The sequence below is a fragment of the Schistocerca cancellata genome, chromosome 5, assembly GCF_023864275.1.
Source record: "Schistocerca cancellata isolate TAMUIC-IGC-003103 chromosome 5, iqSchCanc2.1, whole genome shotgun sequence".
In the NCBI taxonomy this organism is placed as follows: domain Eukaryota; kingdom Metazoa; phylum Arthropoda; class Insecta; order Orthoptera; family Acrididae; genus Schistocerca; species Schistocerca cancellata.
The window spans coordinates 733,642,466-733,658,534 of NC_064630.1; the positions used below are offsets into that span (position 1 = coordinate 733,642,466).

The 16,069-nt window shown below is 41.3% G+C and overlaps 1 protein-coding gene and 1 long non-coding RNA gene across 3 annotated transcripts in view; one reads left to right on the top strand and one right to left on the bottom strand.

The window, feature by feature from the left end:
- Positions 1 to 10,255, top strand: part of LOC126187326 (integrator complex subunit 7) — a 160,479-nt gene extending 150,224 nt beyond the window's left edge. Inside the window, 2 exon segments of the mRNA XM_049928344.1 lie at positions 9,806 to 10,000; positions 10,002 to 10,255. Coding sequence (XP_049784301.1) covers positions 9,806 to 10,000; positions 10,002 to 10,085 — 279 coding nt within the window. The 3' untranslated portion in view covers positions 10,086 to 10,255.
- The window catches only part of LOC126187327 (uncharacterized), a 52,801-nt gene extending 40,941 nt beyond the window's left edge, over positions 1 to 11,860 (bottom strand). Inside the window, exons 1-2 of one of the 2 annotated variants that reach the window (XR_007537709.1) lie at positions 11,385 to 11,860; positions 11,041 to 11,301 (exon numbers count right to left, since the gene is read on the bottom strand). This is a non-coding gene — a long non-coding RNA (uncharacterized LOC126187327). The remainder of the gene's footprint in view (positions 1 to 11,040; positions 11,302 to 11,384) is intronic. The other variant, XR_007537708.1, reaches the window with a different exon arrangement.
- Positions 11,861 to 16,069: the final 4,209 nt, after the last annotated feature.

Below are 16,069 nucleotides of genomic sequence, written 5' to 3' on the forward strand. Positions count from 1 at the left end.
TTCCCTGTCCGGTTCGAATCCAGATGATGATCCTCCACTGAAGTCTAGGGAGATTGAATCCTTGTATCTCAATGGAAAGGTTCTCAACTACAAATTTGTTGCGTACTGATGGCTCTCGGTGGTGTTTCCTTGAATCATTGACACTGATAGAGGGCCCAACAATGTTGATTGCTGTGCACCATGACAGTTGTCTTGATTTCAAGCATTGGTGTTATACTGGAGCAATATATTGATGAATGGGTGATGCTAAGAAAGCAACAGTGATAAGATGAGGCTGAACACTCTGAAAAGTCAAAGACATACAAAATGTTGGAAGGTCCTTTTCATTTCATATAATTAAACCCAGTGGTATTTTCTATGTTGAGAAATTTTAGTTAATTTTTTGTTTTCTTGATTAGTTTCTGAAGACACAATTCAGTATTTTATCCTGGTATTTGTATTTCCTTTTGAGACCATATCATTAGTGAGTAACTGGATGGACAACTTTATTCAAGACCAAGCTTTTTCTTTGCCATGGAAGAAGGACAAAAAATTCAAAATATAGAATTGATTATCTGCTCTTTGTATGTGCACCTCTTCAAGACCCACAGTTCACATCTTTGTGAGTGGTTACCCGTCCGAATCATTTGTAGAATATATCTACTAGTTTCTGGGGAAGGACATTTATCACTTACTTCTAGTTTACTTAGTATTTTTATCTTTAATAACACATATTGCAGCTATAAAAGTATAAACCACACTTTACATGCATCACAGTTATCCAAGATAAATTTTGCAATATCTGTGTGTTCTTTCAAGAATTTTGACCAAACAGTTGTGTCAAAAAAATTTACAGCATACAGAAGCAGTAATTAATGAATGTATAGTCATTGACTTGCTAAATTATTCATTCACAAACTGGGGTAGGTGCAGAAAAAAATATTTGAGTTGTGCTCAAAGTAGAGCAGCTTTTCATGGGTATTTTGTTTCCTTTTACAGCTTCACTACCACATTAAAATTCTCTCGATTCTCATTAGGTATTTGAGACTAATCAGTATTTCCGTGCATCAAGAATGGCTGGTTTCATTGTGTTTGCCATGTTAAATATGCCCACAATTTGTCACATCACTTTACTACACTGTACTCTCTATTTCCTTCCTTCTGGTGTCCTTCCATAGGCCACACTTCTAAATCAACGAAAATAAAAAAAAGGTCATGTTGTTAGTTTTAATACACTCCTGGAAATTGAAATAAGAACACCGTGAATTCATTGTCCCAGGAAGGGGGAAACTTTATTGACACATTCCTGGGGTCAGATACATAACATGATCACACTGACAGAACCACAGGCACATAGACACAGGCAACAGAGCATGCACAATGTCGGCACTAGTACAGTGTATATCCACCTTTCGCAGCAATGCAGGCTGCTATTCTCCCATGGAGACGATCGTAGAGATGCTGGATGTAGTCCTGTGGAACAGCTTGCCATGCCATTTCCACCTGGTGCGTCAGTTGGACCAGCGTTCGTGCTGGACGTGCAGACCGCGTGAGACGACGCTTCATCCAGTCCCAAACATGCTCAATGGGGGACAGATCCGGAGATCTTGCTGGCCAGGGTAGTTGACTTACACCTTCTAGAGCACGTTGGGTGGCACAGGATACATGCGGACGTGCATTGTCCTGTTGGAACAGCAAGTTCCCTTGCCGGTCTAGGAATGGTAGAACGATGGGTTCGATGACGGTTTGGATGTACCGTGCACTATTCAGTGTCCCCTCGACGATCACCAGTGGTGTACGGCCAGTGTAGGAGATCGCTCCCCACACCATGATGCCGGGTGTTGGCCCTGTGTGCCTCGGTCGTATGCAGTCCTGATTGTGGCGCTCACCTGCACGGCGCCAAACACGCATACGACCATCATTGGCACCAAGGCAGAAGCGACTCTCATCGCTGAAGACGACACGTCTCCATTCGTCCCTCCATTCATGCCTGTCGCGACACCACTGGAGGCGGGCTGCACGATGTTGGGGCGTGAGCGGAAGACGGCCTAACGGTGTGCGGGACCGTAGCCCAGCTTCATGGAGACGGTTGCGAATGGTCCTCGCCGATGCCCCAGGAGCAACAGTGTCCCTAATGTGCTGGGAAGTGGCGGTGCGGTCCCCTACGGCACTGTGTAGGATCCTACGGTCTTGGCGTGCATCCGTGCGTCGCTGCGGTCCGGTCCCAGGTCGACGGGCACGTGCACCTTCCGCCAACCACTGGCGACAACATCGATGTACTGTGGAGACCTCACGCCCCACGTGTTGAGCAATTCGGCGGTACGTCCACCCGGCCTCCCGCATGCCCACTATACGCCCTCGCTCAAAGTCCGTCAACTGCACATACGGTTCACGTCCACGCTGTCGCGGCATGCTACCAGTGTTAAAGACTGCGATGGAGCTCCGTATGCCACGGCAAACTGGCTGACACTGACGGCGGCGGTGCACAAATGCTGCGCAGCTAGCGCCATTCGACGGCCAACACCGCGGTTCCTGGTGTGTCCGCTGTGCCGTGCGTGTGATCATTGCTTGTACAGCCCTCTCGCAGTGTCCGGAGCAAGTATGGTGGGTCTGACACACCGGTGTCAATGTGTTCTTTTTTCCATTTCCAGGAGTGTATTTGGCATGACAGATCCAAAGTTACATTGGTGTCCAAATTAAAGCAACAAATAGAATTTTTACAAGGTAGTGTTTATTTTGCCACAAAACAGTATTAACAAGTGATAGTAAAGTAGAAATAATGTGAAGAATACAGAATGTAAACAACTGCAACATGCATAATGCCAGACAAAAATGTTCTGCATTTTTTCCAACTTAACTGATTTGCACACACATACAGACAACTGGTTAAAAACTGCAGTATGGGGTGTGACCATCTCTGGCAGCAATACAGGCCTGACAATGATGGGGCATGCTGTGAATGATATCATCAGTCTCGTGTTGATGCTATAACACCCATTCTTTCTGCAGAGCTGCTCGCAAGTCTTGGAGACTGGTTGGTTGATGGCGAAATGGTGCAACGTGTCTCCCTTGTGCATCCCAGATGTGCTCTATGAGGTTGAGCATTATCGACCATCAACACAAAGTCTGGGCCCACACCACCTCATAACAACCACACATGAGGTTCCAAGATCTCGTTATGGTATCTGACAGCAGTTAAACCTTGCCAATTCACCCGTACAATTTCATGAAGAGGTGTTTGAGTAGTCAACATAATTCCTGCCCCCATCATTAGTGATCCTCCTTGATATCGGTCTCTTTTCACAATGTTTGGGTCCTGAAATCATGTTCATCATTCCCTCTAGACGTGAATACATTGAGAATTACTCTCCAGACCAAATCGGGACTCATCTGTGGAAAGAACATTGGCCCACTCTTCAACCATCCAGGTAGCATGTTGACGACTCCGCTCTAGATGTACCTTTCTGGGAAGACACATCAGAGGCACACATACAACAGGTCTCTGATGGTAAAGGCCACTCTGCCGAAGCCTTCTGTACTCTGTTTGCCTTGATATAACATGTCCAGTGGATGCTGCAAACTCAGAAGCCAGCTGCTGTGCAGTACTAATGCAGTACCGTCGTGCCCTTACAGCCAAATAAAGGTCCTCTCTTTCTGATGTCACTCGTGCTCAGCCCTGCCCTGGTCTTCGGGATACAGTTTTAGTCCCAATAACTGTCGCCACATCTGAGGAACAACAGAATGAGTCACATAAACCAAAGGGCCACATCAGTTCGCAAATGTCCTGCTTCCATTTCTCCTATAGCTGTCCACCACACAGAGAGTCTGGTAGGCATCTTCTCTGTGTCATACTGCATCATTTGTGACTGTGTACACAGTAATTGTGGATGTGGGACTACCTGGCAAACACATCCTGTTTGATAGGTGCCCTGTTGTCCTCATTTGCGTTGTTGTCCATTGACCGGAATGCCATCTTCCATGCAGAACACAATCGTTCAGACATCTGTTGACAGTTTGTATGATTATATCATGAATGAGACACAGGATGGGGAAATAACAGTTTGTTGCTGTAATTGTGGACATCAATGTACTTATAGCACCACTATCATTTCACTCCTTTTCTCTTCCATTCTCAGATAGTGTGTGCAAAGACTAACTGTTGATAAGCTTCTACTTTCACTGATTTTTCACCCATCGTGTTAGTGGGAGGAAGTAATATGCTGCTTGACTCTACTTGTATCATCCGTTCTCAGAACTTGAATAGTAAACTTCTTCATGATGTACAATGCCTCTCTTGTAACTCCTGCCACTAGAGTTTGATGAGCATCTCTGTAACATACACTTGCTAAATAAACCTGTGGTGAAACGTGGTACTCGTATTTTATACCACTCTGTACTGATGCCCTTAGATATTATACAGTTTTTACTGTTTCTAATGTACAAAAACAGTAATGGGTCTTTCTGTCTATTTACATGCAGTATGTGTTTCACTACAGTTTTCTGGCACTGCAGTTTTTCTATATTCAACAGCATAACCTGCAAACAGCCTCAAAGAGCTTTCTATGTTACCTGCCAGATTTTATACAATAACAGCTCTGTAACACCTTCTTGGGATACTCCACAGGTTACTGATATATTTGCCATACAATTATGTAGTTTGGATTGCTCAGCTGATTATCTTGTGATGTCTATGTGCAGGTGGATAACATGCTATTTTGTTACTTCCAACTGAGACACAACCTTTTAGTCCTTTTTTGTCTTGTTATCATTGTAATGGAATCTGTTCCGTGTCTTGTATTGAAAGTTCCTTCTCCTTTATTCAGGTAATAAAATTTGTTCTCCCCAAACTGTAATAACTTGATTACAGTCTATGCAACATGCATCATTAAGAACACAAAAATGGTCTGGTATTCCATAAGCTTGTATTTTGTTCACTAGGGGCTGTGCAGAGTTCATGGAAGAATAGAGTAAGCTGAATTTCAAACGATCTTTGTGGAATCTATGCTGATGCCTGTTGAGGTTTTTAGTCTCTAAAAAGGTATTAACATACAAGAATAAATTGTGCTCCACAATTTTACACCAGATTGATACCAGTGATATAGGCCTGTAATTTTCTGCACCTGTTTATCAACCGTTCTTGAAATGGGGATGACCTGCATCTTTTTCAAACCAGTTGGAACTCTACTTGCACAAGCAAACTACAGAAACTATTGCTAGAAGAGGAGCATTTTCCTTTGCATAAACTGTATCGAATTATCTTTACTGTATAGAATCATATCTCATCGTGCCCAGTTGTTGATCCTCTGTTGCCCGATTTCAGTTGATTTCCTCTTTAGCAATTACCTCAGTGTCTTATCAGTTTGATATATGTGTGATGTTTGGAAGAAAGAATAGTGTTATGATTTTTTCAGTGTAACTATTTCAAAGTTCAAATGCAGTATTTCTGGAGTCATGCCTTGTTCCCTTAGTCAGTCGAGCAATTGCCTGTGGCAGGCAGAGGCTCTAGTTCTGATCCCAGTCCAGTATGCAGTTTTAATCTAATAGTGAGTTTCATTGCTTCATTGTCTAAGGTGCAGACTAGAGTTTTGTGTTCTGAAGTAAAATCTCCATTAACTCCCTATTATACATGAACCAACCCTTCCATCCATTCACTCGTTCCACCCCAGCAGGATCCCTCCTCTCTTTTGCCCCAGTTCATTCCTCCCTTACTCCAGTCCATGTTCTTCCTACTCCTCACATGTCATGATTTCAATTTAAGCCTCAATAATAGGAAACAATAGTAACTGTAACTCTCTCTCTCTCTCTCTCTCTCTCTCTCTCTCTCTCTCTCTCTCTGTGTGTGTGTGTGTGTGTGTGTGTGTGTGTGTGTGTGTGTGTGTGTGTGTGTGAATTCCTGCTTTGTGTTTCCCATGCCCATATTCTGTTTGGTCGCTTCTGGAAAAAATTGTTAAGAACGTGCATGTGTGTGGCAAATTCTGCTACTTCATCTTCATACAGACTCCGCAAGCCACCATATTGGACATGGTGGATGGTACAACGTACCACTAGTAGTCATTTCCTTTCTTGTTCTGCATGCAAAGAGAGCAAGGGAAAAATGACTGTCATGATATCCGGCATCCAAATTACTGGTACCTAGGTGTGAGCACAGATATAACTCTGTGTGTCCTGTGTCCGGAAGTCAGTGTGTGATTTCTCCCAGCATACTGCGCCCCATATTCTTTCACCCACGCTGGAATATCAGTTTTTCAGGAACTTGTAAACATCAGTATAGCCTTCGGCAACCCTGCCCATAGTATACTTTTATTTTTTCCAATTTTGGTGATACTTGTTTCCAGTTTTGGTACTATTTTTTGCCAAGTTCAGTCCTGTGTTTGATGTCACCTCACAGTTTGTTACACAGCACATGAAAAATAATTTTAAAATTATACTTGGACCTTAGTCTTGAGAAGAAAAACAAAATGCAATTTCAACATTCAGTAATTATCAGTTACGAATACTGATATCCACAGATTTATAATATTTTCTATATGAGAACATGACATTTTGTAAAAATCGGTGCTTCTGTGTTATTTGCTGATAACTGTGAAATTTACCTGTCGTTACTTATAGGTACTAACAGTATGTATGGAAAGGACTTGAGATCTACTCTGATTTCGTTTCCTTAACCCTCACAAAAAAATAGTTGAAGATTCATCCTCCATTCTGTATTATGTTTATTTTTAATACTTTTGGATTAAAAGAGACCACAGACCAAAAAGCAGAAGCATTGAGTTGATTTGTTGAAGGGCACACACAAAAGAAAGAAAAATGCTAGCTTTTGAAGTTACCCATTCTCAAGCAAAAGTAAAACACACACACACACACCCACACACACACACCTATGCCCATACATGGTGCCAATACTGTATTTCGGCAGGGGGACTGGTTGTCGTGGGGATAGTGTTGAGCCGAACGAGTGGAGGGAGAGGGAGGCAGGAGGTAGGGAGAGTGACTGGGGCTGGGTGGCTTGTGGCTTGGGGTAAGGCAGTTGGTAAGCCAGCTAGGAATGCAGGAGGGAGGGGTGGTAGATACATGGGCTAGCCATGTAAGCACGATTGTAGGGGCCAGTGGAGAGTGGCGCATACTGAAGGTGATGTGGGGATGTAAATTGGAAAGGGGTGACAGGCCAGAGGAATGGGAAACTGGTGGTTGGAGACCACTAACTTTCAGTGGAAGAAAGGACAGCCATACACAATCTGAAAACAGATCCTGACCTAATCATCTTCCCTGTAGACAAAGGCTCCTTCAATGTCATGTTGAGTCACAGTGACTGTTTGACAGAAGGCCTCTGCCAACTGTCCAATTCCTCCACCTGCCAGAGTGATACCATCCCCTAAGTCCAACATAACCTCCAATCCCTACTGAAATCCATAGGCCCTTCCCAGATCCTCTCTTCCGATCCATTTCCCTCCTCACCGAAACAACACCCCGCACACCCACTTTGTACATGCTCTCCAAAATCCACAAACCGAACAATCCTGGATGGCCCATTGTAGCTGAGTATTGTGCTTCCACTGAAAGAATTTCCAGTCTTGTTGACCAAGACCTCCAACCAATTGCCCGAAACTTAACCTCCCACTTCAATGATACTAACCACTTCCTTTACCAACTTCCTACCATTCCCACTTATTTACATCCTGGATCCCTACTCATCACTGTAGATGCCAGGTTCCTATACATGAACATCCTTCATGCCCATGGCCTTGCTGGTATTGAACTCTACATTCCCTAAGTTTCCAAACCCACCACCTCTTTCCTAATGTACCTTACCAACTATATTCTGACCCACAATTACTTTTCCTTTGAAGGGAAGTTATACAAACAAATCTGCAGCACAGCCATGTACACCCGCGTCGCATCTTCCCATGTGAACCTTTTTATGGCCACCTAGGGGAAACCTTCCTAGCCTACCAAAACTCCCAACCCGTAGTGTGGTTAAGGCTTGTTGGTGGTATCGCCATGATCTGGACTGATGGCCAAGGTAACCTATCCACATTCCTTCACGATGTTAACCTCTTTTCCTAGTCCATCCCTATGCCACTCTCACTCCCAGCCGCTTACCTCAGGGATATGACCCTGTGACAGATCATGGTGCAAGACCAGCTCATTTCATCCCCCCCCCCCCCCCCCCAAGCACCTCCTACCTGCAGTCCTCTCATAGGCTTATCCAATTGCATCAGAGCATGGACCTCCTGTGAAAGCTGTCATGTCATACACCAACTCTGCAGCAAACATTGTACAGATTTTTATGTTAGTATGATTACCAACCATCTGCCCACTAGGATCAATGGACACCTCCAGGCTGCTGCCAAGAAAAAAATTTACCACATTTCAGTGGCTGCTGCACACCTTGGGCCATCTGGATCCTACCCTCCAACTCCATTTCCCTGAACTACACAGATGAGAGTTATCCTTGCAACACATCCTCCACTCCTGTAACCAGCGTGTCCTCAACCCCAGGTAACCCGCTGTCCCCGCATCCTCCGTCCAACAGTTCCCCCTTCCTCCGTCTTGTCACACCTTCCCAATTCATGTCCGTACATCACCTTCATTTGTGTGCTGCTCTTCACTGGCCCCTGCAGTCATGCTTCACATGCCTAGCACATATAGCTGCCATGGCGCCCTCCTGTATTCCTAAGTGGAAAACCGAGTGCTTTCATCCGAACCAGTAGCCACCCACCCCCAGTCCCTCTCCCTGCCTTCCCACCTCCCCCTCCATCTACCCACCCCAAATAACACTAACTGCACTGCAATGAAAGGTTTCTTTCTTTTGTGTGTGCACATCAACAACTCATGCTTCTGACTTTTGGTGAGTGGTCTCCTTTAATCCAAAAATATTTACAGTCTGCAAGAACTTTCCTACAACATTTAGGTTTACATTTAGATATATGTGGGAAAGTAATCATAGGAGACGGAAAAATTATACACATACTTAATAGTTTTCAACAGAGTTGCTGCTTTTATGATTGGAAGCAAAGGTACAGCACAAATAAAGACAAAACCCTAACTCAAGCAACAAAAATTAAGTTTTTGAGAGGAATGCTAGCATATATTTTGCTGAACAAAAAAGAGAGAATTTCGTATAAGCAAAGAACTACTTCTTAGTAAAATAAAAGCAAACAAAAGATAATAAGAACATTAGAAAAGTAATTTTGAGTGTTATAGGAAACCAGCAGAACTGTTAAGTATGTCTCAAAAGCCGAAATTGCTGTAGGAAGACTGAGAAAAAAATTGATGCTGGAACATCCTTGATTATGAGCAGAAGATGTAATGGCTGGTTGTCTGAAACTGGGTTTTCATTTCACCTAAGACAGGCAACAGGGCTATCCAAGGCACAGTATCAAAAGAGATCCCAACTCATATAGCAGGGAAGAGAATTTTGTCAAGTGTCACTCCCAAAGTTAGAGATGCCAAACCGATGGATAAATGATTCTAAGGAAACTGAAGCTATCAAAGGAAACTCCATGATATGGGTAACGTAATGATCAGATTAAATTTAATATTTTCTCCCCTTTCTAGCTTAGGTCTGTGGTCATTTTATTTATGAGAATTTTTATCTGTGTCTTGTTGATATTTTCAGTTCCTCACTGTTAACATTCATATCCTGCCCCCCTCCCTCCCCACTTTTTTTTATGTACACTTCTGCAGTTTTGGTTGATTTGCATTTACACTGTAGTAGTAACAATAATATGTGCATTCATTGTTGTTTTGGTAAAATATAGACATATACATGTTCCAAAAAACATTTTAAAAATCTGAATCGAACATCAATGCACTTCTGTTCCAGATGGGAGAGGCTGCAGGTGGGTCTGTACTGACACAGACCGTTTCACCACATCGTGATTATTTTACAGCACAGTTCCTCCTAGCGTTTCCTGTCGGGGGTCAGTACATGTTGCTTGTAGAGGCAGCAGTTCTTGATGAGCGAGGTGACATTTGGCGCACCGGTCCACGTGCGTCAATGGCAGTAAAAGCTCATGAAGGAACCGACACAAAGGCGGCTGCCACACCGTCAGGGAGCCGATTTCATGCATCGGGAGCACAACGCTTCTGAACTGTCTAACTAGTGAGATGAATGTATTGATCATCTGGCAAATAATTGACTGAGCAAGTGTCAGAAAAATGAATAATGTATCTCGTTTTAAAGTGAGTTGTGGAACTGCTGTTAAAATAAGGAAACATCAAGTCGTTGTAATGACGGCTAAGATTGCGAATAAATATAAAGTACACATTCGTATTCATTTGCTTATTCAATGTACAAGCGAAACACGGATAAAATACTTCATAGCCGTTGCATTTTATAGTTTCGTCTTCGACCACTTTGTCAGAATCACAAAATTCTGCCTGTGCCGGCACCTATTGTACAAGAGCGCCGATTTTTCTGATGTAGGTGCCAGGACATTTGATAGAGAAGACAACATTTTTAGTTGCACCCAAAAACAAATATAACATAGAATTGGTGCCAGATAAACTACTTATTACAATTTATCATCTCCTTCTACGCTTTTGGTCCACAACAAGTCTACACTTTCCTGAACGGAAGCGATGAACCCCGTTTATGCAACCTGTTTTACACGACACATGAAGATATACGTGGAAGAGAAACACTTTTAGTACACTGAGATGTGGTAGAGGGCAGGCAAATCGCGTCGCTCCGTTGTTCGTCGTAAAATATTTGATGAAATAATCGCGCGAGAAATCAAAATAACGTGTGTATTTGCATTGAATAACGGGAAAGTGAATGAAGGTCTGTTTCATTTTATTTGTATTGCCTTATTCAGTTTGTGAAATCAGTTTAAGTCGGGAGAAAGCATCCGTATTTGCTATATATACAATACGTTTTCTTGTAGATTGCTTTCATACCGTTATAAGTAAACAAACTGTATTTACTGTATTAAGATAGTTAATCAGCATAGAATGCAATAAAAGTTCTTATTACATATAACACATGACAATATAAGTTATAATGAAGTACTCAGCATATAAAACTTTCTATAACCTCACTTATTGTATGTCACGTACCTAATCAGCAAAATTCGATAGAATCCAATTCTGTAACACAATACAGGCGTGGTATAAGTTCGATTTATTTATTCCATTGTTCCCGTTTCGAATAATTACCGTTAGATGATTAGGATCTTTACATCAGTGTTACGATAGTAATCATTCGCAGGTCTCCGACCAGAAGTTATGTACGTGAGATGCCGTCAAGCACATCTCGTTCCAAAGTGTCTCAGGGTTCGCCGAGGCTGGCGGTGCCCATGTCTGAGAGGCAACAGATGGCTTTATTAATGCAAATGACATCTGATGGTCAAGGAGGTACGTCTGTAAAATATAGCTTTAAAACAGAAGTTGGGTTCACTAACCACACATTGTTCTCTTCTTATATCTCCACAAAACATCGATTAAGAGATGCACCACAAGAGAAGTCTGACCTTAATTACTCCTAATTTATATTGAAAATTGAACAGTTGACTGGTGACATGCGTCAGTTGACACTGTTTAGCGGCGCATGTAAATGGCGCTTACGTACAGTGCTGACAATATCTTGTGCGTCGTTTGCAGTTGTCCAGAAAGTAAACAGAGAAAGGCAAATTGGAATAAACTAGCAATAAAACATAAGCAGATTGTTTAAGTTAGAATGTTATGTACTGTCAAACCATGATGCACTTGGACATTATTCAGATAGTAAGCCGTACGTTGTCTTGTCACTGTTCTGCTTCCGCGCTACTTGTCGCTCGGGGACGGATCTTCACAAGATCAGGAACCGCTCGCGTACTGGCAGCCTTGTGATGGATACATGCAATAATCCGTCATATATGCCTTTACGATCAACGGGGAGAAGGGGAGTCTTCAAAGAAAACTAAATCACAATAAAGAGGAAAAAGCTGCGTTTACGGCTTCATCAAACCAGAAATATGAATATTCTATTATTTAGTTGTATTTGAAGCAGTTCATAGAAAGGCATTATCTGAAACGCATCTGCGCACTTTGCAAAATAAAATTGCGGGGTTATATCGAACTAACTATCCACAAGAAAGATTTTCGTGGTTAGTTACTGCTAGCTTTCTTTGCTTTGTAACTTCTTCCCAACATTATTTGCTGGTAATTAATGTGCTAATTAATTACTGGAAATAAGTTTCATGCCTGAGTTATTTTCGTCAACCAATATTTAAACCGTTAATGTGGAATCTGTCCATCCCAAGCTTGTTACTATAAACTTCACGCAAGTTTATGTTGATAGCAAGTGTTTCGTTCATTTTTGAGCGATATGTTTGGTTTCCAGACTAAAATGTTATGGCTATAACCTCACCCACAAAGTTTGTCATGATATGTGTCATTTTATTTCTGTTGTATTTTCCAGCTTGAGTAACTACTATATAATATAAACAGTGCAAAAGATTATTAGCGAATTCAGTGGAAACAAGGAAGAAATATTTGAGGAACTGGAATCTGCTATAATAGGCCTAAACATCATCTTACAAAAGAAAAAAAATGCCTATCTTCCTTTTACACTCACCCATTTTATCTTTGGTAGAATATATGTAGAGGTAATTATGTACTGAAAGAATAACAGTTATGTTATTGATATGAAAGCACAATAGTGGCACCACATACTGCCATGCAAAATGAGGGAAACAGATAAGGAGAGAAAACAATATGCTTTAAAGAAGAGGGAAGCATCAGAGAATTGTAGGGAGACTTCATTGGTCAATGAATGATCTCATGCATAACAATTGAAACTGTTGTTTTTAAACATTCAAGTTTACATGTAAACATGTTGTGCACTTGGCTGCTGCAGAGAAAAAGCCTATATTATGGGGCTGGTCCAGAAGTTATGCAGTAATGACACAAGTTTAGGTAAACGAGAAGCTAGCATTTCCAATCCATTCAACATCATGCAAGCATACAGAAGGTGTCCGGTTTGTTAGCACTTATTTTCATTTTTGTAAGGATACTGTAATATCCTGTCTCTGTAAAAACCATCCATCAACCAAATTTTTTTTTATTTTTATTCTTTTTACTACACACATTATGCTGGCCATCAATTAGAGATTTCAGAAAGAGCAACTAAATTTTGATAGATTGGAATATAAGGAATTTGGTGACATAACTAGTGGCGAAATTGTGGTATTTGGCATATGTGTAATGAAAGCAAATAATGCCACTTCAGTTAGCGATCTGCCCAAATTGCATTAAAGTGACAGATGCTCAAGAATAATTCAAAGCTGACTAGCTTAGATAAAGACAGATAACAGTTATTCTTTGTTACGAGAACTTACTAGCCATATCCATAAAACAAGGGAACGGCAGCCACTCACAGCAGATTTATGCGTAGAGTGCTGAAACGTGGAACAGAAAACAGCATTCACACTATCTTTTGAGCACTAGCTCTTTGTTTGGGAGACACTTGCCATGACACAGGAGTTTGTGTGTAGGTGTATGTGTGATTGTATGTGTGAATGCCTGTGCACTTGAGCTAGAAAAAAAGCTATTGCTCGAAAACTAGTGTGAATGCTGTTTTCTGTTACATGTTTCTGAGCTCCATGCATTGATCTGCTATAGGCGAGTAGTTGCCTTTCCCTTACTTTATGTATTGCTTCTTCCAGGAACTTACATTACTGTTATCAAATTTAAATCCACATTCTTTAATTATTTAAAACAGAAGCAAGCTCAACTGCTCTATACCATCCAGTGAGGTGATGTGGTTGGACTTCACATCTGATAATGACGTGTGTTATGTTTGTGCTTGAATGTGTGTACAGGATTAATATCAGATAAAAAAACCAATATCCCAAAAGAAATAAATAGACTGGCAATAAATAGGGTACTACTTGTACATATAGTTTGAATTGTTCTTTGAAGCATTTTGCCCAGATTTACTGTTGTCTTTCCTTATCCTCTCTTGACACCGATCACTGTTCTGACACATCTGTTCTAGAAGAGATACTTTTAATTTGTGTTATACAAACAGATAGTTTCAGAAATAATTAGAAGGAAAAGGTGCAAATTTTTGTTGCTTGTGTTTTCACTAAGAGGAATTTTTCATACAGACTTAAAGATCATTGTATTCCTTTATTTACTGCTTTCTACACTCTAAACAGTTATGTAACATTTTTAATCTACAAAAAAAGGAAACATTGTTCTGTAATTTTTGGTCTTCTGTAATTGGAATTTAAGGTGGTGCAAAAAATCTGAGATTATTTTATCTCCAACACATATTTAGTATTTAAAGATTAGTATGTATACAATGATAATGATGAAGGGCTACTTCTGTACAATGAATTTCTGCCTCTCTTCATCTTATCACATCTGTTTTGAGCTTGAAAACTTCACCAAGAACATAATTTAACAGTGAATCACATAACACATATCTGTTTATGGAATTAGAGTATCCCAGATGTTTGCTGTATGTGGTATCTTGTGTGTAATCATGTGAAAGCCATTACTTATTGAGTTTAAAATGATTTATAAGAAGTTTCCATCAGTGATTTAGATACTGGTTGTTAGATTTGACTAGAATGCTAGGTTTTTGATCTGGTTTAGATGTATGATATGCAGTTTATCAACTTCTCTATCAGAGAAACAAACATCATGAAAATTTATTTTTGTTGGAAAACAATTGTTGACAAAATGCCTTTTGATCTAGATCAAACAAGTTAACTTGACAGTGAGTACTGGTTTGATTAATACTAGGTGAAAATTTAATATTTACATTTTTTTGAATCATCAGTGATTAAGTAAAAATCTTAACCGTGATTCTGAAAGTTGTATTGCATTTATTTTACCTTGTCATCTAGAACTCTCTGATGATATGTATGTTTCTAGTAATGTCATAATTTTATAGACAGGAAGATTGTGTGGATAAGGTGACATTGTGGAAAAAGAGTTCTATATTAAATTTCCTGGTAGATTATAACTTTCTGCCGACTGAAACTCACAAATGCAAGACATTTGCCTTTTTTGGCCAAGTGCACTAATAACTGATACACCCAAGCATCCAGGCATGACTCATGATGCGCAGTCCGAGGCGCCTTGCCACGGTTCACGCGGCTCATCCCGTCGGAGGTTCAAGTCCTCCCTCAGGCATTCGTTGTGATGTTCTTAGTGTAAGTTAGTTTAAGTTACACTGAGTAGTGTGTAAGCCTAGGGACCAATGACCTCAGTAGTTTAGTCCCATAGGAACTTATCACCACATGACTCATGACCCATCCTCACATCTTTACTTCCACCAATACCTCATATCCTACCTTCCAAACTTCACAGCAGCTCTCCTGCAAGACTTGCACTCCTGAAAGAAAGGATATTGTGGAGACATGGCTTAGACACAGCCTGAAGAATGTTTGCTGAATGAGATGTTCTTGCTGCAGGAAGTTTTATATCAACACACGTTCCACTGCAGAGTGAATATCTCATTCCGGTAAGTCCATTATTGTTTACAGTACATGCTGAAAGGCTGACTCATAGGATATTGGAAAGTTCTAGGTGGAATAAAACAGTGGAAGGAACAAAGACAACCAGTCACTACATAGTTAAGACATTAAGTGGTAAACATTCACATGAACAACATTAAACTCAGTTAAGCTCCATCTCCCTCTCTCCCCCCTTCCCCCTCCCCCTCTCTCCCTCTTGCCACCCTCCCTTCCCCCTCCCCCTCTCTCCCTCTTGCCACCCACCCTTCCCCCTTCCCACCCTCCCCAACTCCCCCCTTCCCTCTTCCCACCCTCCCCAACTCCCCCCTTCCCTCTTCCCACCCTCCCCAACTCCTCCCTTCCCTCTTCCCACCCTCCTCCAATCTCCCTCTCTCTACCTGTCTGTCTGTCTGTCTGTCTAGTGTACGAACATTAACAGCACAACATTCTAATGTGCAGCAACAGTGGGTGTGGAACAGTAATGTGAGGGCACAATAAATGAAACCATATTTTGTTTTCTGATTTACTCTTAAGCCTAATGATTGGAGAGAATGTGGAGTGTTAAGTTTGTGAATGAGACAACCCAATATCTTAGCAATGAAATAGATATTAAAGGGAATAAGCATCAGCAAATTAAT